The sequence below is a fragment of the Bubalus kerabau genome, chromosome 14, assembly GCF_029407905.1.
Source record: "Bubalus kerabau isolate K-KA32 ecotype Philippines breed swamp buffalo chromosome 14, PCC_UOA_SB_1v2, whole genome shotgun sequence".
NCBI lineage: Eukaryota > Metazoa > Chordata > Mammalia > Artiodactyla > Bovidae > Bubalus > Bubalus kerabau.
The window spans coordinates 5,377,955-5,403,263 of record NC_073637.1 but is presented as its reverse complement, the minus strand read 5'-3'; the positions used below and the strand labels follow the sequence as shown (position 1 = coordinate 5,403,263).

Genomic DNA, 25,309 nt, shown 5'->3' with positions numbered 1-25,309 from the left:
AATACTATAAACGAAGCCAAAACAGAAGCAACCAAAGAGAAAAGTATTTTCAACATATATCACCAAGGGCTAATATCCCTAATATATAAACAGGCCATAAAAACTGAGAGAAAAAAAAAATCTAAAAATCCAGAAGAACAAAATGAGCAAAAGATATGAGCAGGTAATTCATTTAAAAAAAACATAGAAATAGCCCTTAAACATTAAAAATAAATTCAAATTCACTAATAGTAAGAGATACCATTTCTCAACTGTCTAATTGGCAAAAACATAGACGCTTAACAGCAGGCTCTGCAGGTGAACTTGTGCTGAAAAGGCATTCTCATGCACTGCCACTGAGAAGGCCAAACGGTGTGACCCTGACGGAGAAGAGTTTGGCAAAACTGAACAGAAGGCCATACATACCTACCTTTTGATCCAGTGATTCCCTATGCAGGAATTTATGCCAAAGACACAACTCCAACAACACAAAAACACACACGTACAAGCTTATTCACTGCAGTGTCCTTTGTAATTTACGGAGTATGGAAACAACCAAAACGTCCACATTAGAAGGCTGGGTAAATAAAACAGTAAAACAGACAAGAACACGTAGAGAAAGTGAACGGGGCTTCCCGGGTGGCCCCCATGGTAAGGAATCTGCCTGCAGTGCAGGAGACCCAGGTTCAACCCCTGGGTCAGGAAGATCCCCTGGAGGGAAGCAGGATGATGTCCGCAAGCTGATACGGACTGATTTCCAGTCCGTAAAAAAATGGTAAAAACAGACACAGTAAAATAAAATTTAAAAATAAAACCAAAAAAAGCCAAGTGTAAAAGGTATCTGTAATATGCTACCTTTTTTCACAGGGCAACCTAGGAATCTACTTACAGGGCAACAGTAGAGATGCAGCAGAGAACAGACCCATGGGCCAGGCTGGGGGCCAGGCTGGAGGGCGGGCCTCACCGAGAGCACCACGGGCGCCTGCACACTACCATATGTGAAAGAGACAACCAGTGGGGCCTTTCAGTATGACTCAGGGAACCCAAACTGGGGCTCTCTAACACCTAGAGGGGCAGGAAGGGTGGGAGGTGGGAGGAGCTCCAGGAGGGAGGGACATGTGTATGCCTGTGGCCGTCTCATGTTAGTCTATGGCAGAGTCCAACAGTACTGTGAAGTAATCATCCTTCAATTAAAAATAAATGAAAACTCTTTATTATAAAGAGAAACAAATACCTAGTGAAAAGTAACTACTTAAAAACGAGTAGGAAATCACCTGGCAACCCAGTGGCGAGGATTTAGTGACTCGCCCTCACGGCGGGGGTCTGGGTTCAATCCCTGCTTGGGGAACCAAGACCCCACAAGCCATGCAGTGTGGCTAAAAGTAAAATTGAATTAAAAAAATAAAAACAAGAGCATATTTAAGTTTTCATAAACTGAAAACACATCAAGTTTCTAGGGAAATCTGTACAAAATATTAAAATACATTCATCTTCAAAAATTCTAATTGAACAATGAAAACCCAAGAAACAAAGGGAAAGTCATATTTGACAGCCAACTTCAAAAGCATGGAGAGCAAGGCCTAGAAATCACAGTTCCTATAAGTATGACATTAACTCAATATAATGAGAGGAAAATCTTTACCCAGGAGATGGTGGAATTCTGTGCATAAGACAGGATAAACTCAGGGCACACTGCACCAGATACAGTGATAATTTTCTTAAATACAATTCTAAAGTTAGAACATAGTTGAAAAGCTATAAAAATATTCTGAAAAACAGATAAAAACATGTATATATATGGAGGAAGCCTGCCCCCATGTCACATATAAACGCAAACTTATTCTTGTTCGCTCATGAGCACTAATTACTTTATCCAAGGCAGAATATTTTAATTAAAACAAATAATCAATAGTATACTTCTCTTATAAAATCTAGTTAATAAATTTACTCTGCTATGTAACCATAATGTGTCTAAGATAGACTTAAAATTAGTGACAATATCTTTCTATGGCCTGTGGAACTCTTCTCAGAAGTCCAGGCTTTTGAAACAGATCTGAGCAGTATCCCTGCATCCCCTTCTCCTTGTGAAACAAACAGCAGATGCTGTTGTCAGAATCCCATCATCACAATGATCCACGAGCACCACGCTCTAACTAGCCTGCGGGGCAGCAGGGCGCCATGCAGACACATCGCGACCAAACAAAATGAAAGACGAGGGAGACCGTGACCCTACTCTGGAAAATTTATAATCTACGTCAACACTGAGGTTTTATTTCACTGGTTAGCAAAAATAAAATCAAATACTTTCTTCAACTGTTCTATAGCTATGACGCTACTTCTAGTGTAATGACCAGAAAAGACTTAAGTAGGACTTTATTAGGTCAATTAGCAACAATTATCACGGGAGGGTAGTACAAAAATTAACTGATAGCAATGCTTCCACCTACATTAGACCTAAAATAAAACTACACCAAGCTCTGCAAGGTAAATGAAGAGATGAGGTCCCTAATGAGGAAAAAAAATTAATAAGAACTCAAAGAAGTAAAGACCTTAATTAACTAGTTAGTCCTATAGAAAGTAACCAGAGAAGGCAACGGCACCCGATTCCAGTACTCTTGCCTGGAAAATCCCATGGACGGAGGAGCCTGGTAGGCTGCCATCCATGGGGTCGCGAAGAGTCGGATACGACTGAGCGACTTCACTTTCACTTTTCACTTTCATGCATTGGAGAAGGAAATGGCAACCCACTCCAGTGTTCTTGCCTGGAGAATCCCAGGGACGGGGGAGCCTGATGGGCTGCCGTCTATGGGGTCGCACAGAGTCGGACACAACTGAAGTGACTTAGCAGCAGCAGCAGCAGCATAGAAAGTAACAGAGGACGGTGGCCAAGAGAACAGGCGCCGGAGACAAACGTGTGGGTCTGGGTTCCCGCAGCCCCGCTCACCAGCTGTGACCCTGCTGCGTCAACGCACTTCCCTGCACCTCAGGCTCCTCATCTACAGACGGGATAACAACAGTTCCTCTCTCCTAGATCCGTTGTAAGAATTAAACTGCTTTAAATATAAAGTTCACATAAAATAGCTCAGATCTTGGATATGACACTGAGAGCACAAGCAACAAAGAAACTTTAGATAAAGTGGACTGCATCAAAATTTAAAACTTCTATGCTTCAAAGGACACCATCAAGAAAACGGAAGAACAACACACAGAACAGGAGAAAACTTTTGCAAACCGTCTGATAAGGAACTTGCATCTACAACATAAAAGGAACTCTTCAGATCAGATCAGATCAGTTGCTCAGTCGCGTCCAACTCTTTGCGACCCCATGAATCGCAGCACGCCAGGCCACCCTGTCCATGACCAACTCCCGGAGTTTACTCAGACTCATGTCCATCGAGTCAGTGATGCCATCCAGCCATCTCATCCTCTGTCGTCCCCTTCTCCTCCTGCCCCCAATCCCTCCCAGCATCAGAGTCTTTTCCAATGAGTCAACTCTTCGCATCAGGTGGCCAAAGTACTGGAGTTTCAGCTTTAGCATCATTCCTTCCAAAGAAATCCCAGGGCTGATCTCCTTCAGAATGGACTGGTTGGATCTCCTTGCAGTCCAAGGGACTCTCAAGAGTCTTCTCCAACACCACAGTTCAAAAGCATCAAGTCTTCGGCGCTCAGCTTTCTTCACAGTCCAACTCTCACATCCATACATGACCACAGGAAAAACCATAGCCTTGACTAGACGAACCTTTGTTGGCATAGTAATGTCTCTGCTTTTGAATATGCTATCTAGGTTGGTCATAACTTTCCTTCCAAGGAGTAACTGTCTTTTAATTTCATGGCCGCAGTCACCATCTGCAGTGATTTTGGAGCCCAGAAAAATAAAGTCTGACATTGTTTCCACTGTTTCCCCATCTATTTCCCATGAAGTAATGGGACCAGATGCCCTGATCTTCATTTTCTGAATGTTGAGTTTTAAGCCAACTTTTTCACTCTCCACTTTCACTTTCATCAAGAGGCTTTTGAGTTCCTCTTCACTTTCTGCCATAAGGGTGGTGTCATCTGCATATCTGAGGTTATTGATATTTCTCCTGGCAATCTTGATTCCAGCTTGTGCTTCTTCCAGCCCAGCGTTTCTCATGATGTACTCTGCATAGAAGTTAAATAAGCAGGGTGACAATATACAGCTTTGACATACTCCTTTTTCTATTTGGAACCAGTCTGTTGTTCCATGTCCAGTTCTAACTGTTGCTTCCTGACCTGCATACAGATTTCTCAAGAGGCAGATCAGATGGTCTGGTATTCCCATCTCTTTCAGAATTTTCCACAGTTTATTGTGATCCACACAGTCAAAGGCTTTGGCATAGTCAATAAAGCAGAAGTAGATGTTTTTCTGGAACTCTCTTGCTTTTTCCATGATCCAGCAGATGTTGGCAATTTGATCTCTGGTTCCTCTGCCTTTTCTAAAACCAGCTTGAACATCTGGAAGTTCACGGTTCACATATTGCTGAAGCCTGGCTTGGAGAATTTTGAGCATTACTTTACTAGCGTGTGAGATGAGTGCAATTGTGCAGTAGTTTGAGCATTCTTTGGCATTGCCTTTCTTTGGGATTGGAATGAAAACTGACCTTTTCTAGTCCTGTGGCCACTGCTGAGTTTTCCAAATTTGCTGGCATATTGAGTGCAGCACTTTCAAAGCATCATCTTTCAGGATTTGGAACAGCTCAACTGGAATTCCATCACCTCCACTAGCTTTGTTTGTAGTGATGCTCTCCAAGGCCCACTTGACTTCACATTCCAGGATGTCTGGCTCTAGGTCAGTGATCACACCATCGTGATTATCTGGGTCATGAAGATCTTTTTTGTACAGTTCTTCTGTGTATTCTTGCCATCTCTTCTTAATATCTTCTGCTTCTGTTAGGTCCATGCCATTTCTGTCCTTTATCGAGCTCATCTTTACATGAAATGTTCCTTTGGTATCTCTGATTTTCTTGAAGAGACAACTCAGTAATAAAAAGACAAATAACCCAATCAAAAATAAAGGATCTGGGACTTCCCTGGTGGTCCAGTGGCTAAGACTCCCTGTTCTTAATGCAGGGGGCCGGGTTCGTTCCCTGGCCAGGGAGCTAGATCCCACACGCTGCAACAAGGAGCCTACATGTCACAACTAAGACCCTGAGCAGCCAAATAAATAAACAAACAAATGTTTTAGGAAAAAAATAAAGTTTCTGAAAAGACATTTTTTAAGCAAAATGTACAAATGGCCAATAAGCACAATGAAAAGATGTTTGGTACCATTAGCTGTAAAGGAAATCAAATCAAAACTACAAGGATGAAGAAAATTATAATTCAAAAAGATGCATGCCCTGCAATGTTCACTGCAGCACAGTTTACAATAGCCAGGACATGGAAGCAACCTTAGTGCCCATCAATGGAGAAATGGATAAAGAAGACTGTGGTACACATATACAATAGAGTATCACTCAGTCATAAAAAAGAACAGACCTCTTGCAGCAACATTGATGGACCTGGATATTGTCATACTGAGTGAAGCGAGACACAAGAAAGACAAATAAAGGATACTGCTTATATACAGCGAAGAAGGCAATGGCACCCCACTCCAGAACTCTTGCCTGGAAAACCCCATGGATGGAGGAGCCTGGTAGGCTGCAGTCCATGGGGTCGCTAGGAGTCGGACACGACTGAGGGACTTCACTTTCACTCTTCACTTTCATGCATTGGAGAAGGAAATGGCAACCCACTCCAGTGTTCTTGCCTGGAGAATCCCAGGGACAGGGGAGCCTGGTGGGCTGCCGTCTATGGGGTCGCACAGAGTCGGACACGACTGAAGTGACTTAGCAGCAGCTTATATACAGAACCTAAAAAAGGGTGCAAATGAACTTGTTCCCAAAACAGAAGTAGAATAAAACAGATAATACAGACCTACTGTACAGCACAGGGAACTGCACTCCATAATGGCCTATTATGGGAAAAGAATCTAAAAAAACAGTGGGTTTTATGTAGTATGTGTATAACTGATTCACTCCGCTGTATACCTGAAACTAACACAGCATGGCACATATATACTCCATATATATATATACACATACATATATATATATATATACATACATATATATATATATGTGTAATATGGCAAACTAATGATATTTTACCATTTTACCATTACTAAATGTACACAAATATTTACAAATACAAATAAAAATCACATTTACATTTTAAACAAGCCAAAAAAAAAAAAAAGTACAAGGAGAATCCACTTAACACTCATAAGAATAGCTATAATCAGAAAGATAACAACACCCAGACTTGGGACTCCAAGAGCCCCGGGGACAGTTGCACGAAGCTGGCCAGGAGAGAGGACCAGACTTGGGTTTGTCCCACTCCACTCGCAGCCTCCTTGTCGCCTGGGTTTAGGTGGCTCCCGCCAAGAAGGGTGGCAAGAAGAAGGCTCAGTCCACCATCGACAAGGTGGTGACCAGAAAATACACTATCAACCTTCACAAGAGCTTCCACAGAGGGGCTTTCAGGAAGCATGCCCCTCGGGTATTCAAAGGAATCCTGCAATTTGTCATGGAGGAGGTGGGAGCTCCAGGCGTGTGCTCTGACACCAGGACTAACAAAGCTGCTGGGCCAAAGGAACAAGGAACATGCTGTGTGAGGTTGTCAGAAGACGTAACGAAGACTCACCACACAAGCTCTGTATGCTGGCTACCTACGTGTCTGTCACCATCATCAAAAGTCTACAGATGGTTACTGTGGATGAAAACTAACCAGTAATTGTCAAAGTTATAGAACTGAAGAAAAAAAAAGAGGAAAGATAATAACAAGCATTGATGAGGATAGAGAAACTGAAACTCTCACACACAGCTGCTAAGATTGTTAACTAGTACAACCACTTTGGAAAACAATCTGGCAGTTCCTCAAATAGTTAAACATTTAGCTACCCCATGACCCAGTACTTCTACTTCCCAGGCACGTACGAGAACTGCAAACATGTCCACGTAAAAACTTATACATGAATGTTCATAGCACCATTACTCCTTAACAGCCAAAAAGGAGAAACAACCCAAAAGTCTATCCGTAAGGTGAAATGTCATGCAGCAAAATCAAAACACGAAGTACTGACTCATGCTACAACATAGACATTGCAGACGTTATGCCAAGCTAAGGACGTTAGTCACAAAAGACTACAGCTGTAGGATTCCATTTACACGAAATGTCTGCTGCTGCTGCTGCTGCTAAGTCGCGTCAGTCGTGTCCAACTCTGTGCGACCCCATAGACGGCAGCCCACCAGGCTCCCCCGTCCCTGGGATTCTCCAGGCAAGAATACTGGAGTGGGTTGCCATGTCCTTCTCCAATGCATGAAAGTGAAAAGTGAAAGCAAAGTCGCTCAGTCGTGCCCGACTCTCAGCGAGCCCATGGACTGCAGCCCACCAGGCTCCTCCGTCCATGGGATTTTCCAGGCAAGAGTACTGGAGTGGGGTGCCATGGCCTTCTCTGAAATGTCTAGAACAGGCAAATCCAGAGAGAAGAGCTGCTGCGTGGGGCAGAGGAGGTCAGGGAAAGTGGGGGGTGACTGGGGTGATGAAAAGTTCCAAGACTGATGGTAACACAGCACTCCGGGCATACAGTGGAGCCTCTGCATATTTTAACGGGTGAACTGTAGGAAAACCGTTAAGAGTGAAAAAGCCCCTTGGACCAGTACTCTGACATTGTAAGTGCAAACTGCTCACTTTTATTACAGGAGGAAGAAACTCCTGTCAACATGAAAATGGGAAAAGCAAATTTGAGTTAACTGAATTGGACAGAAAATCATTTCACTGGAAACAGGGGCTGAACGTTCACAAAACACTCAGAAATGACAAGAAATAACAGTGTGACACCACGAAGCATTCTGCTTCAAATGCCCATCAAGGGCTGGGAAGCTGAGTGGTGAGAAATGGCTGGAGGAGAAGCCTGGTATGCTCGTGTTGGTGCGCCCCACCAAACAAGCACCGGAGCCAGTACCCAGGGGCTGTCAAACTGCTCCTTCCAGCCCGTGAAATGTCTGTGCGGAAAGAGGGCAGCAAAAACCCTGAGACAGTTTGCTTCAAATAACTCACCCATTGAAAGCTCAAAAATTAAAAGACAGTGATCCAGTTTCGGGCTGGGTTTTCTATGGAGCCAAACGAGAGAACACCAGCCGTCGAGAGGCAGAGTCAGGGCAAGGCTCCCCACCAGCAGGCTTCCCACCCACACGTGTGCCAGGGTTTAGCGGGCAGAGGAGACGAGCCTAACATCTGAGACATGAGATGCTGGCGAGTGAAGAGAGGGTGCAGCCAGCCCTGGACAAAGGCCCCGCGAGCAGAGGCTAGAAGGTTCCCGGTGAACTGGAGTGGCCTAGGGTGTGGGGGGGTGGCGGTTGCTGCAGAATCTCAATCTCTCCTCGCTCTTCCTGGGGAGGAGAGGCCCAAGCTGCGTCCTTCTTGCCTGGAACCATAGACAGAGGGCGCCCTGGGGACACCAGACCCCAGCTCTGCGGCCAGCCTCAAGCTCTCCCACGGGACCCTGACATGTGCCTGAACAACAGCACCCACAGAAACACCCCCACTTCACTCTCAGCACTCAAGACTGAATTTCAACCTGATACCACCTTATCTTGAAAAGCTGCAGAAGTAAAACATATTACATTCTTCCTTTAATCTCAACGTGTGACTGATTTTTCTGACATCGCTAAGCTCTTTCTACCTAGTAAAGCATCCGGTTCTCCCACAAGTGAATCCAGGACTTCCTGTCAGGCAAAACTAGCCAGTGTGGCCTTGATAACTTCTACTGGTCAAACACCAACACATCTAACACTGATTTCATTGTTCATCGATTTCAGCCAGGAGGTGCGGGAGTGTCCTTCAGCTACAGAGCCCAACCTCATCTGCTTTCTCATCAGCAACTCGGGTCTCCTGAAAACACCACAAAGCATTTGCTTCCCCTCCTACACACAGGAAGGGAAACACGTCCACAAACTCCATCAGGGAACATCAGCCTAGAGGAGGAATGCAACACAAATGTTAAAACAAAAATCTACAGACCTGAAGCAGTTTCATCTCAGAAGCAAGATACGCAATGAGATGAGGGAAGGTGTGCTGGCCACGAAGCACGTGTAAGCATGACCCCCTGATTTCTATCCTTCGAAGGATGGGAGGGTTTCCTTTCTTATTTTTTTTTTAATGACTCTTTGTTCATCATTTCCAATTAAGCCAGAAAATAATAGATCTCATTTTGAAATAATTATGCACTGCAATAAAAGAGATTTTTACTATATTAATTAAAGAAGACATTAAGAGAGGAAAGGAAAACCCACCTCTGCAAAAAAAAAAAAAAAAATGCACAATGTCTTTCCCTATTAACACACACACAAAATGCAACAGAGAGTTCAAATTCACACTGAGAGGAGCATAAGCCACAGAATCAGAGCAGAATCACGACTTCAAAATTAACTGGACAGGCATGCTCAGGGCATTCAGAGGATTTTAAAGGCACACTGCAAAGCATTCACTTAACCATGCTGGAGGAAGGGCTTCCCTCCTGGACAGACAACATCAATCAATAGGGTGTCCCATCAAACAAGGAACAAACAGCAATCACGTTTATAATTGTACTGATTTAAAGTTACTTAAATCAGCACGTTCCAAAGATCACAATCCAGAAACTGAAACCATTCATTCACACCACCACGAAACAAGCACTTTAAAAAAAATAACCGAGAGAGACTAAGCACATAGATCATGTACCTGGATCAATGAGAACTTCTTGGGCCCCTGGAAGAAAGAACAGATTATGATCTTTTATCTGAAAAACAAAACCACTTTTAAAGATAACTATTAAATCACATTTCATAATTCACATAGCCTTGAAAAATCTGAGACACTTGTGTCTGATCAGAAAAACAATTCTGAGTAACAGTATGTTACAATTCAGTGCCTTTATGCTTTAGAAGGAAAAAAGGAAAGCTACTGGTTCTCATACCCTGCACAAACCATAACGTGCCTCTCTGTCTGCCTCCCGCCCCGCTTTCTAACCGCATGCTCCCCGACTCTTCTGAAACAAGCATGACAATTTATTCCCTCAAATCGGCCAAATGACAGACGTGAAAGTGAACTACCAATTTATTTGTGTAAATAAACGCCCACACCCTGGTCTGGAAGAGAAAGGTATCAGATGGCTACATGGAACTTATTTCTCCTTTCCTGAAATCACACTCTCACACACACACACACACATTCACACTCACACACACACTGAATTACTGGACACTTCACAAGTTGAAGATTTCCAATTTCTAGAAGGCAGCTCTGTAGTTAGTCTACAACATGAAACTGTTAACTTCATTAATTATCAAGAAGGCTTTGAAAGCCTTGATCATCTGCTGAATCATCCAAATATCAATGAGACCCAGTTAGCCTTCTCCATAGAATGCAAATTCTCACGATGGCAAATCACACCCTAAGAGGCACTGGATCCAAGAATTCTGCCGATCATCAGCTCTGACAGTTTTTAAACACATTAACAAGATTCACAAAGCTGTGTCCCAATAACACAGTTGTACTGAAATAGCACATGCATTCAACTGTCCACACAGAGAACAGCTCCCAGGACGCTACTTAACAGCCACTTTGTGTATTGCAATCTTTATTTTTAAATGCAGACTAAAAATCACTGCAATCCAGAAGCCACCATTATAATAAGAAACAGGTGCTTTCTATCGTTGACACTGACTATACACCAAACACAACACGTGACCGCCAACACGTGTGCCTGTCAGGGCAGCCCTACAAGGCAGGTGGGATGAGAAAGCCTGCGGGGCGGACGGACTGGCGGACGGATGGGGACCCAGTGGAGCTGCCCCATCGCAGCCCCAACAAGTGCCACCAGGTCTGCACCGAGAGGGCACCGGCTGCGGGGAACCTCGGGGAGTTTGGGATTTCAAGATGGTGCTAAAAATGTCCCGTTCAGTGAAAACTCTGATCAAATCTAGTATCCTGTGCCACATCCTTTAAATAGGAGACCTTTTTTTTTTTGATGCCTCAGAGTCATTATCACAATCATCAATTACTCAACCCCTCAGGGCGTCCAGGGATGAACGGGGTCCCATGCTAACTGCACTGAGACTGCAGAGCTTTTCAGGCTGTTTTATGAAGTTTGTAAAAATCTTTTTATCTCATGACTCACCCAGGCGGTCAACCACCACTTCTTACTGGTGTGAATGTACCACCTGAAATGACCCTTTTCTGTCTTTTAAGCTAATTCATCTAATCCGATCTTTTCAAACAAGAAGGTCAGCCACAAAAAAATGGACTGCTTTCTACCAGCTGGACTTTAACTGGACTCCCTGGAAGCTCTTTCCTTTCATTAAACCCACTTCTAGGTACATGACAGTCTTCTGATTGGTGGGCTCTGCTAACTGATTATCTGGGCTACTCAGAAGCTTCTCATCTTATGTCCGTGTGTGAGGGGGTGTTGAGATAATAATTGGCACTGTCTGAAGAAATCACAATGAGAAACAGGACATCGTCCAGCCAGAGCTCCATGGGTACCTCAGTGTGCTCAGGAATTATATTATCAGCATCACCCACCCCCGATGGACAGGTTTCACATTAACCAAACTCGAACAGACCTGCTGCTTAGACCATGAAAAATGAGGGTCACGGTGCATGGACCTGGCTGAGACGCAGCTGTGAACGCCCGTGTAACTCTCCCTTTCCCACTGTTTCCAGGCTGGCCAATGGACAGGTGCATGTACAGATCCACAGACGGGCTGAACTCTGAGAGCCTGGAGCCAGACTGCCGCGGTTTGAGTCCCAGCTCTGCCGCTTACCAGCTCTGTGACCTTGGTCAAATCACTTACCCTGGCTCTCTGTGCCTCAATCCCCACATCTGTAAAATTGGGATCATAATCCACCCCACCTCATTTGGTTGTTGTGAGGATTAAAGAATTAAAGTAGTGTCTGTAAAATGCTTAGAAAAGCAGGTAGCACACGTCAGGTGCTCAACAAGCAGTGCCTGTGAAGCGTGCCGCGTGTGCATGCTGAGCTGGGTCCAACTGTTTTGTGACCCCATGGGCTTCGCCCTCCACACTCCGGACCTCTGATCCACAGCCAACCCTCCTCACACAAATGGGCTGAGGAGTGGGCTCAGGGAGTTTGGGAGACAAGGGGGACACGGGAAACCTTTCTTTGCCCAGGTGCTGGCCACGCTCGGGAAGCGCCCAGGATGCTCAGCTCCATGACGTGACGGCCCTGAGCACGGCGGGGCCAGGTCCCCCCACGAGCGACCGCTGTGACCCGAAGCGGCCTCTCCAGCCCCAGGACACAATATTAAGACACCCGTTTCCCCGAAGCCCTGAAGTGCACGGAGAATGAGGCCTTATCAGTAACTAAGAGGACATTTCCTCCACCCCTACACTTTTGCCCCATCTCTCAGTTGGCTGGTGGAGAAAACAGGAGTGTCATTACTGGGCCCACCCGAGCCCCAGCATGAATTAATTAGCCAAAAATGGTGCGGCCTAATGTTCAGGGTGACTGTACAGCGGCCTCATTCCAATGCTGCTGCTAAATTATGAGTACAGGAACTACTGACCCTCTTCAAATATTTTACCCATTTCTTAATTGGATCTTTCATCATAAAACCAGCTTTCCCTGTTTTAATTCCTTCGTAACTGCTAAAGACTATAAAATGATGGCTTCATACCAAACAAGAGCTAAGGGTTTGTGCTCTTTTGAGAGAACCACCATGCTGAACACTTCACATAACTTCTAATTCTCACCATTCTACAAAGCAGGCAGTAGCATCTCTATTTTACACACAAGGGGGAAACTCAGAAAGAACTGACTCAAGTTGGCATGACTAAAGGGGTAGCATGTGAATTCAACCCAAGTCAAAAACTACCCTCCCTCCTACACCAACCAAATCACCTCCCACGGATTAACGCACAGCAGCGGGTTCAATGCTCAGGGAGTTCAACACATTTTTCTGCTTTAAGGTGCTCCTAGGGACCACTTCTGTTTTATAAAGTCGTGCCTCACTGGTTTCTAATATTGGAAGAAAAGTCCAATTTCGCCATTGTTTGCACAGCAAGCCTGAAATTTTCACAGTGAGATGACAGAATAAAAATAACGTATAAATACCTAGAATAATTCTTCCAGGTAACCAGACATAGTGGGCAATGTGCTATCCTGAAGCACTAAACAAAGTCAGATTAAAGGGCTGTCAGTTAAATCTTCCACAGACAGGCAAGTGAAGACTTATTAAAGGTGCAACAGCGCCACCTATGGCCCGAAAGGCTTTCTGTACAATAAAGAATTAATAAAAGGTTTTCAAAAACAGGAGACGCAGAGCCTATAACTAAAAGCTTATATTCTAATAGCACACACTGAATTCTGCTTCAGGGGAGGGAATGGAATTCAGTACTTAATCTGAAATTGTTAACATTCCTGAACATAAACAAAAGACACAGGCTCGTGGAAACTGATCTTTGAAGAAGAAGGAATCCAGTCCAGCCTCTTCATCTTACAGGCGGGGAGACTGAGACCCAGACCCGTCCTTCCAGCGGTCAGCTGTAAAGCTCTGCGCATCCTCACGTCCTGCACTGGCTGTACCAGCTCTGTATTCATGAAAGGCAGGTCTGCATGCTTCCACAAGCTGGTAATCTAAGTGTCTGGCAAAACACTTCCCAAAGAGTAGCAGCAGTATAGTGAAAGTCGCTCAGTTATGTCTGACTCTTTGCGACTCCATGGACTATGACCCAGCAGAATCCTCTGTCCATGGAATTCTCCAGATAAGAAGACTGGAGTGGGTTACCACTCCCGTCTCCAGGAGATCTTCCCGACTCAAGGACTGAACCTGGATCTCCTGCATTGCAGGCAGATTGTTTACCATCCGAGCCACTCCCAAAGAGTGGCTACAAATCATACAATTTTGTTGAAATAAATCAAACATTTATTTATATATTAAAACACTATGAGCTCTACTTTTATTCTCTCTATAAAAGAAGAATGAAAGATGTCAAATTAACATTTTGATTACTTAAAACCTATTCAGCGTACAGGAAAAAAATCAAAATTTTAACTACCAAAGAAATAAGCTTATTCCCTGAAAGTAATCAATAATGATTTTTCTAAGGGTCAATGGCTGTGGTCAAATTCCTAGCAATTAAGAGATTCTAGTGAGCGACTTCCCCACTCCAGTACTCTTGCTTGGAAAATCCCATAGATGGAGGAGCCTGGTGGGCTGCAGTCCATGGGGTCGCTAAGAGTCGGACACAACTGAGCGACTTCACTTTCACTTTTCACTTTCATGCATTGGAGAAGGAAATGGCAACCCACTCCAGTGCTCTTGCCTGGAGAATCCCAGGGACGGGGGAGCCTGGTGGGCTGCCGTCTATGGGGTCTCACAGAGTCGGACACGACTGAAGTGACTTAGCAGCAGCAGTGGATGATTACACAGCAATGTGGATTATGAGTTGTAAAAAATGTATGTTCTGTACAAATAATCTTCAAGTTCTTCAGCTTTAGACAATTTAGCTAATCCCTAGCTAAAGGAAGGCACTCATTTCATCAAAACTTCCTACTGCACTAAAAAAAGAAGTAACTGAATCCTTGTCACTTTAAGTCACATTCATATAAAGTATATACACAGTGAATATTCATTAGTAATGCAGTTGATCCTTCTAAATGATCTGTCATTGTGACAGCAAGTTTTTACTGAACATCTCTTGGGTGCTTAGTACAAGATGTCTGACTCAGTCAGACAAGGTAAATAACATTCTTCAAATTTCACAAATGAGGAAATATACTTAAGCCATAAAAAAAAAAACCATCTTGCATATTCATCATAAGGAGAGAAAACAATAAAAATTTAACTTTCCCTCAACACTCAATGGTTTAATCCTTTCTTCCATACTACAGACCACATAAAACCAATTCAGTCTTTATAACTTTTCCTTTCAACAAGCCTCACTAGCTGGAATCAAGATTGCCGGAAGAAATATCAATAACCTCAGATATGCAGATGACACCACCCTTATGGCAGAAAGTGAAGAGGAACTAAAAAGCCTTTGATGAAAGTGAAAGAGGAGAGTGAAAAAGTTGGCTTAAAGCTCAACATTCAGAAAACGAAGATCATGGCATCCGGTCCCATCACTTCATGGGAAATAGATGGGGAAACAGTGGAAATAGTGTCAGACTTTATTTTTGGGGGCTCCAAAATCACCGCAGATGGTGACTGCAGCCATGAAATTAAAAGACGCTTACTCCTTGGAAGGAAAGTTATGACCAACCTAGACAGCATATTCAAAAGCAGAGACATTACTTTGCCAACAAAGGTCCATCTAGTCAAGGCTATGGTTTTTCCTGTGGTCATATATGGATGTGAGAGTTGGACTGTGAAGAAGGCTGAGCACCGAAGAATTGATGCTTTTGAACTGTAGTGTTGGAGAAGACTCTTGGGAGTCCCTTGGACTGCAAGGAGATCCAACCAGTCCATTCTGAAGGAGATCAGCCCTGGGATTTCTTTGGAAGGAATGATGCTAAAGCTGAAACTCCAGTACTTTGGCCACCTGATGCGAAGAGTTGACTCATTGGAAAAGATTCTGATGCTGGGAGGGATTGGGGGCAAGAGGAGAAGGGGACGACAGAGGATGATATGGCTGGATGGCATCACTGACTCGATGGACGTGAGTCTGAGTGAACTCTGGGAGTTGGTGATGGACAGGGAGGCCTGGCATGCTGCGATTCATGGGGTCACAAAGAGTTGGACCTGACTGAGCGACTGAACTGAACTGAACAGAACTTTTCCTTTCAACAAGCCTCACTAAAGAAAAACAAATGGTAGGTTTGCATTTTCAAAAGCCCACTTCTCTTTTGCACTGTATTCACTTTCAATGTTTAGTTTTTCGTGCTTACAGAGTTAAAAAATCCTAACTTTTTATAGGTCATTAGCTGAGAATAAAACATTTGCGAAAATATACAATTTTAATCTATGCTGCTCCGTCTCGTGTTCTCACTGGTATCTCTTTGAAGGCCTCATCAGGCTGAGATCACTAAAGCCAGTCATTTATGAACACACTGCAGTTTGGGAAGCCAGTCAATGGGAGGCGGATTAGAGGAGCAACTGAGGACGCACACTGTGGTCGCCCAGCCTGGTTCCAGCCGCGAGTCTGCCCCTGAGAGCGGCGTGATTCGGACCAAGTGACCGAATCTGCTTAAACCTCAGTCCCTCACCTGCAGAAAGGAGTTACTGATAACTACCTTCAAATACCTGCTATGGGATAAAACCTCAGGAAGCAGTTAGCACAGCCTGGCTGGGGGGGAGGTGCCAAATGATTCCTGGCTGTTTTGGTGATGATGCTTGCTGTTAGTAATTTAAGCTAGTCCAAAAAGGAGGAATATTTGTAAGTCAATAAGCATTTCCTTTTGGACTGATTGTACAATGTCCTATTGATTTTTTTAATAAAGCAAGTTTCGTCCATTAATTATAGGCTTAAAGCAAGTTTTGTCCATTAATTATAGGCTTAAAGGGACAAGTTTCCAGAAAAACAATGAGTGGCCTCTAAACTCTGAATACAAGAAAGTGAAGTTTTGTCAAAAAAAAAAAAAGCAACAGAAGGAGAATTAAAGTGAAAAGAGGGACTACAGAATGCATTTTGAAACTAAACTCAATTTTAAGGGGGGAAAAAAACCCTTTTTCTCAGGTGAAATCTTGAAAAGTACATAAAGCGGATCTGAGATGTCTAGAATTTTTTAACTTTATTCATGGATTCATATCACCAAGTCTTAAAACTACTTGACAATCAACAATACTACTACTGATCTATAACAGCCCCCAACATTTATCCAGGACTGGCTGGGACTGTGCAGGTCCTTTCCATGTGTCTCCTGTCTCATTCAGCCTTCACAAGGACCCGCTGAGGAAATACAACTATTATCTCCCCCATCTCACAGGCAGGGAAACTGAGGCACAGAGATTACACTGGCCCCAGGTCACATCGGCATTAAATGACATCTCTATTTTCGCTGCTTTGCTGGTGAAGGAGGAACCTGAGACAGAATTCAAGGAAGAATGTCAACAATCACACTGTCTCATCTTCATCTCAAAGAGTAGATCCGTAAACTCCCAGTGTAAGATGGGGCTACAAACTGAGTAATCTTGAAATCTGTAACCAAGATGAAGCAGCATGGACATGCATGCTCATGATATCAAATCCGTGCACAGCTCTGGGCCCTTTACTACCTGAAAGGCAGTGAGACCATCTCCCGTCTAAACAAGGGCAGCGTGGCTTTTCTGCCCTCATCCGAGCCTCACTGGGTGATCTCCTCGGACTGCCTCCAACAATAAAAAGTTCTCAAGTGCTGCACACCACGCAGGGCTAAATAAAGACTTTTCTTTATTGCAGACAGAGCACTTTTCAGGTTTAAAACATTTTTTTTACCTTTATTCAGCAGTAAGAGAGACTGAAACATTACCCTAAAAGGTCTCTGGAATCTCACTAGTCACGCAAGTGGCACAGTCGTACCACATTTTCTCTTTAAATCTCAGGGAAAGAGTAAAACAAAAGGCGTCCCCAGAGAGAGCACAGACTCTCCACAGAGAAGAGAAGACAGCTGTCCCCTGGGTTGGAGATTTAAGCACTGGGCCACTGGCTGAAATGCCGAAATCTTGTCACAGAGGCAGCAGTTATAACAACACGGGAAAAACATAGGTGGTGAGCACTGACCAGAGGCGTCTCCAGTCAGAATCGGAACGCAGGAAAGTGGGGAGCAGAGGCCTTCAAGACCTCAGATTTCATCACTTCACCTGCTTTACCCTCCTCTCTAGTAACTGAGACCCCACTAGACCCATTAAGAACGGTCCGGTGAAGGACGATAAAACATCTTCGAGAGCCATCAGAGCTTTATCTAAGCATTTTGACACAGAATTCTGACCAAGTGGCTACACAGACCGACTCATAAAGGTGGTCTCCGCAGTCTTTGCTGGTGTCGGGGAAAATGGTAAAACTGAGGGGAAAAAGAAATGTAAGACATTTCCCTTCCAATACTCATCAGCTGTCATGGGGTTTCTCTTTGGGGGTTAAAAAAAAAATTTTATAAAAATCTCATGGATCAAAAAACGCCTAGTAGCTTTATGTATAGCCTTGACCTCTGCATTCTCTGTTACTATCTTCGTGACCTGTGAGGTAGCACAACTACATCCTAAATGTTTATTGCAAATTCATTCATTAGGAGTCAAAAGGGTCAAGTTCACAGAACAAGCGTCTGTGGGTCTGCTCCTCCAAAGATGATTTTTTACTCTCTCTAGATGCTAATAAAACATCAACAAATCAAACTTCACTGATTAAGGGAACTCCATCAACCAGGAAAAAAAAAAAAAACAGCCCCTGGTCCCTCGGTTGGCTGTTAAAATTGATATCGAGGACTCCCTTCACCAAATACCCAGAAACTATGACAAGGACCCAGACACAGAACTTCAAAGTCAGTCTATCATGAAATTTCATGCGGCTGCTCCAGAAATCAACCCATCATTGCAATCCATTAATATCATTCAGTAAGACTCAATAAGATCAATGCATATTTTAACAGGATCAGAAGACAAGGTCTCATGTGCAGGATTTCTGACTCAACAGATTCTACTCTTTATTCAAACAGCAGGCAGGCTTCACTCAGAGGGGACCGTAGTGGATTGCTCCTGCTTAAGGACGGTGACGGGGCCCGGCACAGGGCAGGAGCAGAGCTCACCTGGACGATGTCTGTTGGCCGCTTCTGCAGGAAGGGCGCTCCCCGGGAACCTGCGAGCTCCAGCTTTACCGCCAGTTCCACCAGGGTAGTGATAGATGACAGAGGCCGAACACAACCCTTCCAGGGCAGCTGGGCATTAAACAAAGGGTTCGGTTAATAAAGTTGGCAGCCCATCGTTAGCTAAAAATTACCCTAAGAATGATGTGAGCAGTTTGATGATGTGGAAAATGCCAGTTTCCCCAAAACATAGGTCAAACCTACAGATCACTGATTTTGTTACAAACAGGACCAGGGCCCCTATCACGTCTGGCAGGCCTGGGTCGAGGCTGGCAGCACAGAAAGTTCTCGTGAAACTCAAGGTCTCACTGAGGGGCTGAACACAAGCGAAACAGGCCGTTCATTCATTCCTTTAACCAGCAGTCCAGTTCGCACTGTGTGGCAAGCTCTGTGCTGGAGGACGACACTGCAGATGGACGGAGCGGAAAGTGCCCCGTGTCAAAAGTATCCTTGAAACCGTACCAGTGGACCATACCGCAGGAGCAGAAGAACACCTCTCCGCATCCCTGACCCTGACAGCATTGACCCATCTGCAGCAAACACCTGCAGGCATCTCCTCCTCGGAGGCAGCCGGGGCCGCTGTGACGTGCCCATCTTCCACCGCTGGAAGTCACACCCCAACAACCTGGGCTGGGCCACCCGCCCCACAAGTCCTGTGCAGTGAGTGTCTTTATCCAGCAGCTCGGAGGTTCTCAAACTTTTTGGTCTCAGAACTCCTGGATGCTTTTTTTGTGCAGATTACATCTAAAGATACTTACCGTGTTTGAAAATAAAACTAGAAAAAGATTTAAATATTTATGTGTTCAAACCTTTTAGAAAATAATAAGCCCGTTACATGCTAAATTTCAATGAACAATAACTATGTTTCAAAACAAAACTACATGCTGGAAGGGTGACACTGTTTTGCATTTTTTACAAATTCTTTAATGTCTGACTGGAGACAAGTGTGCTGGATTCTCACACCTGCTTCTGTGGTCGATCTGCTGTGACGTCACACGTCCTGGGGTCCCTGGGAGACCCCCCTGTGTGTTTCTGAGGGACCCAGAATGAAAAAGGCCACAGTGGCGGTCCCCCTACTCATGCCGCCTTCACGGAACCCGACCGGCCATCCTCACTAGGTGGGTCAGGGGCCCAGTGGCATTCTCTGGGGGTAAGTGCCTAAGCTGCAGCCCTACTCCACCAGCCCGGAACAACTCGTTACAGACCTCTCCTTCAAGGAGACAGGAAGACTCCCATTCGCCATCCCTCCTGCTTAGTCCTCTACCAGTTTCTCATTTTTTTCCCATCTCTTCCTTCTCTTTCCCTATCTCCTTTAAGAAGCCAAATTACAAAATTCAAGTCCATTTTAAAATTTACATTTAGTGTGTTCTATCCCTGTGTTAGTTGCTCAGTCGTGTCCAACTCTGTGCGACCCTATATGGACTGTAGCCCGCCAGGCTCCTCAGCCCATGGGATTCTCCAGGCAAGAATACTGGAGTGGGTTGCCATTCCCTTCTCCAAGTGTGTCCTATGGGACGCCGCTAATCTTCTATTGAAGAACTTGGCTGCTTCCGTCTGACTTGTGTTTACTGTAAGTGGCTGACGGGCCCTCTGAACTGCTGGCCTCTTCCAGGAAAGAGCCCTATTTCAGTCCTCACTGGCACTGCACTCATTTAGCAAGCATTTGCAGAACACCTACAACGCACTAGCTGATGGACACACACAGACCACGCCTCCCACTCCCGCCTGCAGGAGACAGTCCCTGAAGGACAAAAACTTGCTAACAGGCAGCCCCAGCGTGGAAAGTAAACTCCATGCAGACGGGATTCTGTACAAGGCCCACTGCACCCACTGCGTGGAGGGGTCAGAAGAGGCTGTCCTTTGAAGCAGCTTTTTAAGCTTTTTTAGTTGAGATATAATTCTCCCAGTCAAAAGTGTACGATTCAGCAGTTTTGTGCGTTCACTGCTGTGCACTTGCCACTTGCCACTTGCCACTGTCTAATCCCAGAATCTTTCCATCTCCTGCAGAGAAAGCCCACTCCCATTGGCAGACCCTCCCCATCCCCATCTCCCGCCTCCCCGCATCCCCCGCTCCCAGCCCAGGCAACCAGTCATCTGCTCTCTGCCTCTAGGTCTGCCTGTGCAGACATTCCAGGTCATCAGAGTCATACACTGTGCACCTTTTGTGTATGGCTCCCTTGACTTGACGTGAGGTTATCAGGGTTCGTCCGTGTTGTGGTGGTATCACTATCTCACTGGTGTTTATGTCTGAATGGTGTTCCACTATATCCAAGCACCGCATTTCATTCATCCATTCATCAGCTGACCTACAGATGAGGTTTTGAAGAATGAGTGTAAGAGGTGACTAACATGAGGAGTGGCATTCTAAGCGGAGAGCAAGATGTGCTTTAAAAAACTGTTGTTTAGTCACTCAGTCATGTCTGACTCTTTGTGACCCCATGGACGATAGCCCACCAGGCCCCTCTGTCCGTGGAGTTCTCCAGGCAAGAATACTGGAGTGGGTTGCCACTTCCTTCTCCAGGGGGTCTTCCCGCCCCAGGGACAGAACCCATGTCTCCTGCAACTCCTCCATTGGCAGGAGGGCTCTTTACCACTGAGCCACCAAGGAAGCTTTAAAAAATAAATAAATAAAAAGCAAAAAAAACAAAGCAACAAGCAAGTTCAGTGCATCTTAGGGAGAGTTTCCATCCTGGATCCAGCAGGACGGAAATGCAGCCGCGCGTGGGAAAGGGCAAACGGAAAGGCGAGGCGGTCACCCCGAAGATTCCCCACTGCAGCCAGCTCAGCGGACAGCTTCCCCACCCTCACCCTATGTTTTTAGAGCCATTTTTCCAAGGTTTTCTCTTTTCCCAAGTATCAGTTGCTACCACGGTGTATGTGATCATCTTCACCAGGTCCTCTTACCTCCAAGCCACAGGAAGTCATTCACCGAGCGCAGCAGCTCCACCGACATGTGGTAATGCACCAGGGAGTCCTGCAGCATCCCGGCCTGCAGGCACAGGTCCCCCACGTGCTTCCGCATGCGCCCCTGGCACCGCTTCTTGTAATGTCTGAAAGGGGAGGTGAACGGAAATGTATCACTGCCAACGCCCGGATTCGGCCCCAAAAGCACGCTGGCTAAGCACTCTTCAACTCTCTCACTACAAAAAAGCACTAAGAAGGCAACTTTAGGCTCTACGGTTGAAAGCCCGCCACCATCATTGCCAGTATATAAGCCAAGTTATTTTCTAAATGCAAGAGAGTTCATGTATTTCCTGTGGATAATATTAGAGGGGGCTTCTCCTTTTCAAATTTTCCAATCACAACATTAGCACAAGAAAGTTTGTTTCGGCCTTTTAAAAAAATCAATTATCTTCCACATTCTTAACTTCAAACCTATTATTATTTTATAAAGACAGCTGTGCTGCATATTACAAGCCAACTATTGGGCTTTTGCAAACAAGACTTTTATCTTCACGAGTTCAGAGCAAGCTTTAATGATGCTTTGAGTGTTGGGACCCAGAACACTCGCTAACAGCTCTTTAAATATTGGCAAGGATGTGCTACTAAATAATGCAACGGCTTCTAACTCCGCATCAACTCAGAAACCAGAGAAACCATACCAATGTCTCACGTCTTCATTTTAAATATTCCTGTTCTTTTGAATATTAAATTTCTTTAAAGATAAGATTTCTTTTCAAGCAAAACAGCAGCTATATTAAATTTCCTCTCACCAAGAAAGCAATCTGATCAAGAACTAAAAACCCCTATGTTAATCCAAAAGATGTGAGGCTTCTGGCTAAATGAATGTACAGATCCCAGGACAAACTTAAATCCCGTCCTCTCTAACTCTGGAATGGAGCTTTTCTGTTCCCAACGTTGGCTGAACTAAGATCACCACATAAGGCAGAGGAGAGAAGAGGAAGGTGAGCCTGACCCCCACCTTTCTGCTAGGACGGCCCCCGCGGACAGGCCTCCCCGAGGAGGGCACTGCACCTACCCTGCCCGCCAGCCCAGGCAGACCCGCATTGCCCCACCGGCCACCTCAACAGCCCCTCCTGTGTTCCAACGCCCCTCCCGCTCCAGAGCACCCTCACCTCTACCCTGCAACATACACACACACACACACACACACACACACACAGAGCACCCTCGCCTCCACCCTGCCACACACAAAGCACCCTCACCTCCACCCTGCTACACACACACACACACACACACACACACCCCTAGAGGGGCCTCACCTCCATCCCTGCTACACACACATACACACACACACACCCCTAGAGGGGCCTCACCTCTGTGTCTGCAACACACACACACACACACAGGAGCACCCTCACCTCTACCCTGCTATACACACACACACACACACACACACACACACACACCCTCCTAGAGGGGCCTCACCTCCGTGCCTGCGACACACACCCCCCTAGAGGGGCCTCACCTCTGTGTCTGCAACACACACACACACACACACACACAGGAGCACCCTCACCTCTACCCTGCTATACACACACACACACACACCCCCACCCAGAGGGGCCTCACCTCCGTGCCTGCGACACACACACACCTAGAGGGGCCTCCCCAAAGCATGTGTCTGGTTAGGTCCCCCCCACTTCAAAGCCTTGCAAGGCTCCCCAGTACAGCTCCAGCCCCCGTCCCCTGCCCCCTGCCCTCCCCAGCTTCCCCAGTGACCCCAGGGGCCTGGCTCTTCTGCCAAGCTACTTCCCACTGGCCATAGGGCTCATTATGACTCAGTTTCTCAAGGAAGCCTTCCCTGCCTCCAGCCTCTGCGCCTGTGGGGCCTCTCCCTCCCAAAGGTGGGCAGCGCATGGCCCCTTCCCCGTGGTGTCTCCTGTTCTAACCAGAAAAGGATGCAGCCTCCAAAGGCACACTCACCTCCTCCGCTCACATGACTGGGCTCCTAACACGCGGCAGCTTACGGACCCCACCACGACACTGACTCAACAGATTCTGAATTACACTTTTTCTTAAGAGACTTTACTCCTTTCCTGTTGGACTAAAATTCGCTTTAAAGCATCCTGTCTTACCTCTCTAAACAAAGTAAATTATTACATCTCCGTACAAGCTTACAAAGGTGCACGTCTGCTGCAGCAAAATACAGCCCAGGACGGTTTCAGAAATAAACAGTGCAGTCACGGTGATCAGAACGAGCTGGCTTTGAAAATACACGATTTTTACAAAAAGAAATCATCTAAATATGCTTACGGTATTTCATATAAAGGTTATATGATGCAACACAACAACATAAAATATTTTGAATTATATAAAAATAGAATGAATCCTAATATTTGGGAGAAAGTCTCCAAAATGCCATAAAATTCTAGCATAGATGGACATAAATTATTTCACTCTTGGAGTGCTGTGTGCCCCAAGACTGGGCCATCTTGAGATTACAAGCAATCCTGTTCCTAATCCTTTGAAAAGACAGTGGGAAACAGAGAAAGGAATTGAGACAATTCTATTTCTAGTCAGCTATGCTGTGGGCAACCAAAATATTTTACGCCAATTTTGGCAGAATTTACAATAAATTCTCCTTCCAAAAAGACATGGATCCTTTCTTTCTTCATGGATCATTTGAAAATTATGTCAGGTTTGGTTTTTTTTAAGTCTCTCTGGAAGTTCAGAGTTCTTACAAACACATTATTAGCATTGTTACACTGTGTGGCCACCGCTCATGGATATGGGAAAACAAAACATACGCGCAAACAATGTGACAAAGAAAACCACATGAGGCCACAGCAGCAAATAAATGTAAAGTCAACGCGAAATGCAAACATTCAAAACAGGTTGTAATTTGTTGTAAATTTTAAAACTAATGGTGACTTTTAAAGCCATGAGCAACAGACCTTAGACAAAAATGTGAATATGCTCTAAATACTTCAAAGACCAACTCATGTTATTTCCTTATTCTTAACGAGTTATTAACACTAGGGCTAAAGGAACTGGAATTGAGGATTGATAGAAAAATTAATAACAACCCAATAAGCCCTCAGTCATAAAGGCCTCAAATCAATCATGGCTAAAGCACAGCCACAGAGCTGCCGGCCTCCCCAGATAAAGCGAGATACTTCCGTTCTGGAGGCACCCACACAGCCATGAATGCTGCCAAGGAGACGCTCACACCACACTGAACACTAAGGCCAACTAGACTAAGTTCACGCTGTGTGATTCCCATTACTTCTGATCGGAAAGAGGAAGAAAACGCGTCATATTTGTGTGATCTGGGCACTATTTACATGGCTCGTGGTACATTCTAATTCAAAGTCCAATTCACTTGCAAAGAAACTACATATTCACATCCAAAGAGAAACCAGAGCTGCTCAACCACACCTTGCAACTAAAACCCAAAGGAACTCTGATGAAGGTAATCTCTTATTGCTTTTGGTATTATGTAGTCTTACAAGGATTTGCATAATTAAGTGACCGCTACAGCCCGTGATTCTGGACTAGAATATCAGGGGCTGGAAAAAGCCTAGACTGC

General features: G+C 45.1%; 1 protein-coding gene and 1 pseudogene across 3 annotated transcripts in view; one reads left to right on the top strand and one right to left on the bottom strand.

Annotated features, from left to right (window-relative positions):
• Positions 1–25,309, bottom strand: part of TRAPPC9 (trafficking protein particle complex subunit 9) — a 388,568-nt gene that overhangs the window by 350,286 nt on the left and 12,973 nt on the right. For 2 of the 3 annotated variants that reach the window (XM_055545646.1, XM_055545645.1), the window contains exons 3-5: positions 21,721–21,866; positions 18,760–18,888; positions 9,763–9,789 (exon numbers count right to left, since the gene is read on the bottom strand). In XM_055545646.1, the coding sequence (XP_055401621.1) occupies positions 9,763–9,789; positions 18,760–18,888; positions 21,721–21,866 (302 nt within the window). The remainder of the gene's footprint in view (positions 1–9,762; positions 9,790–18,759; positions 18,889–21,720; positions 21,867–25,309) is intronic. The other variant, XM_055545647.1, reaches the window with a different exon arrangement.
• On the top strand, positions 525–6,764 carry LOC129627148 (60S ribosomal protein L31-like; annotated as a pseudogene).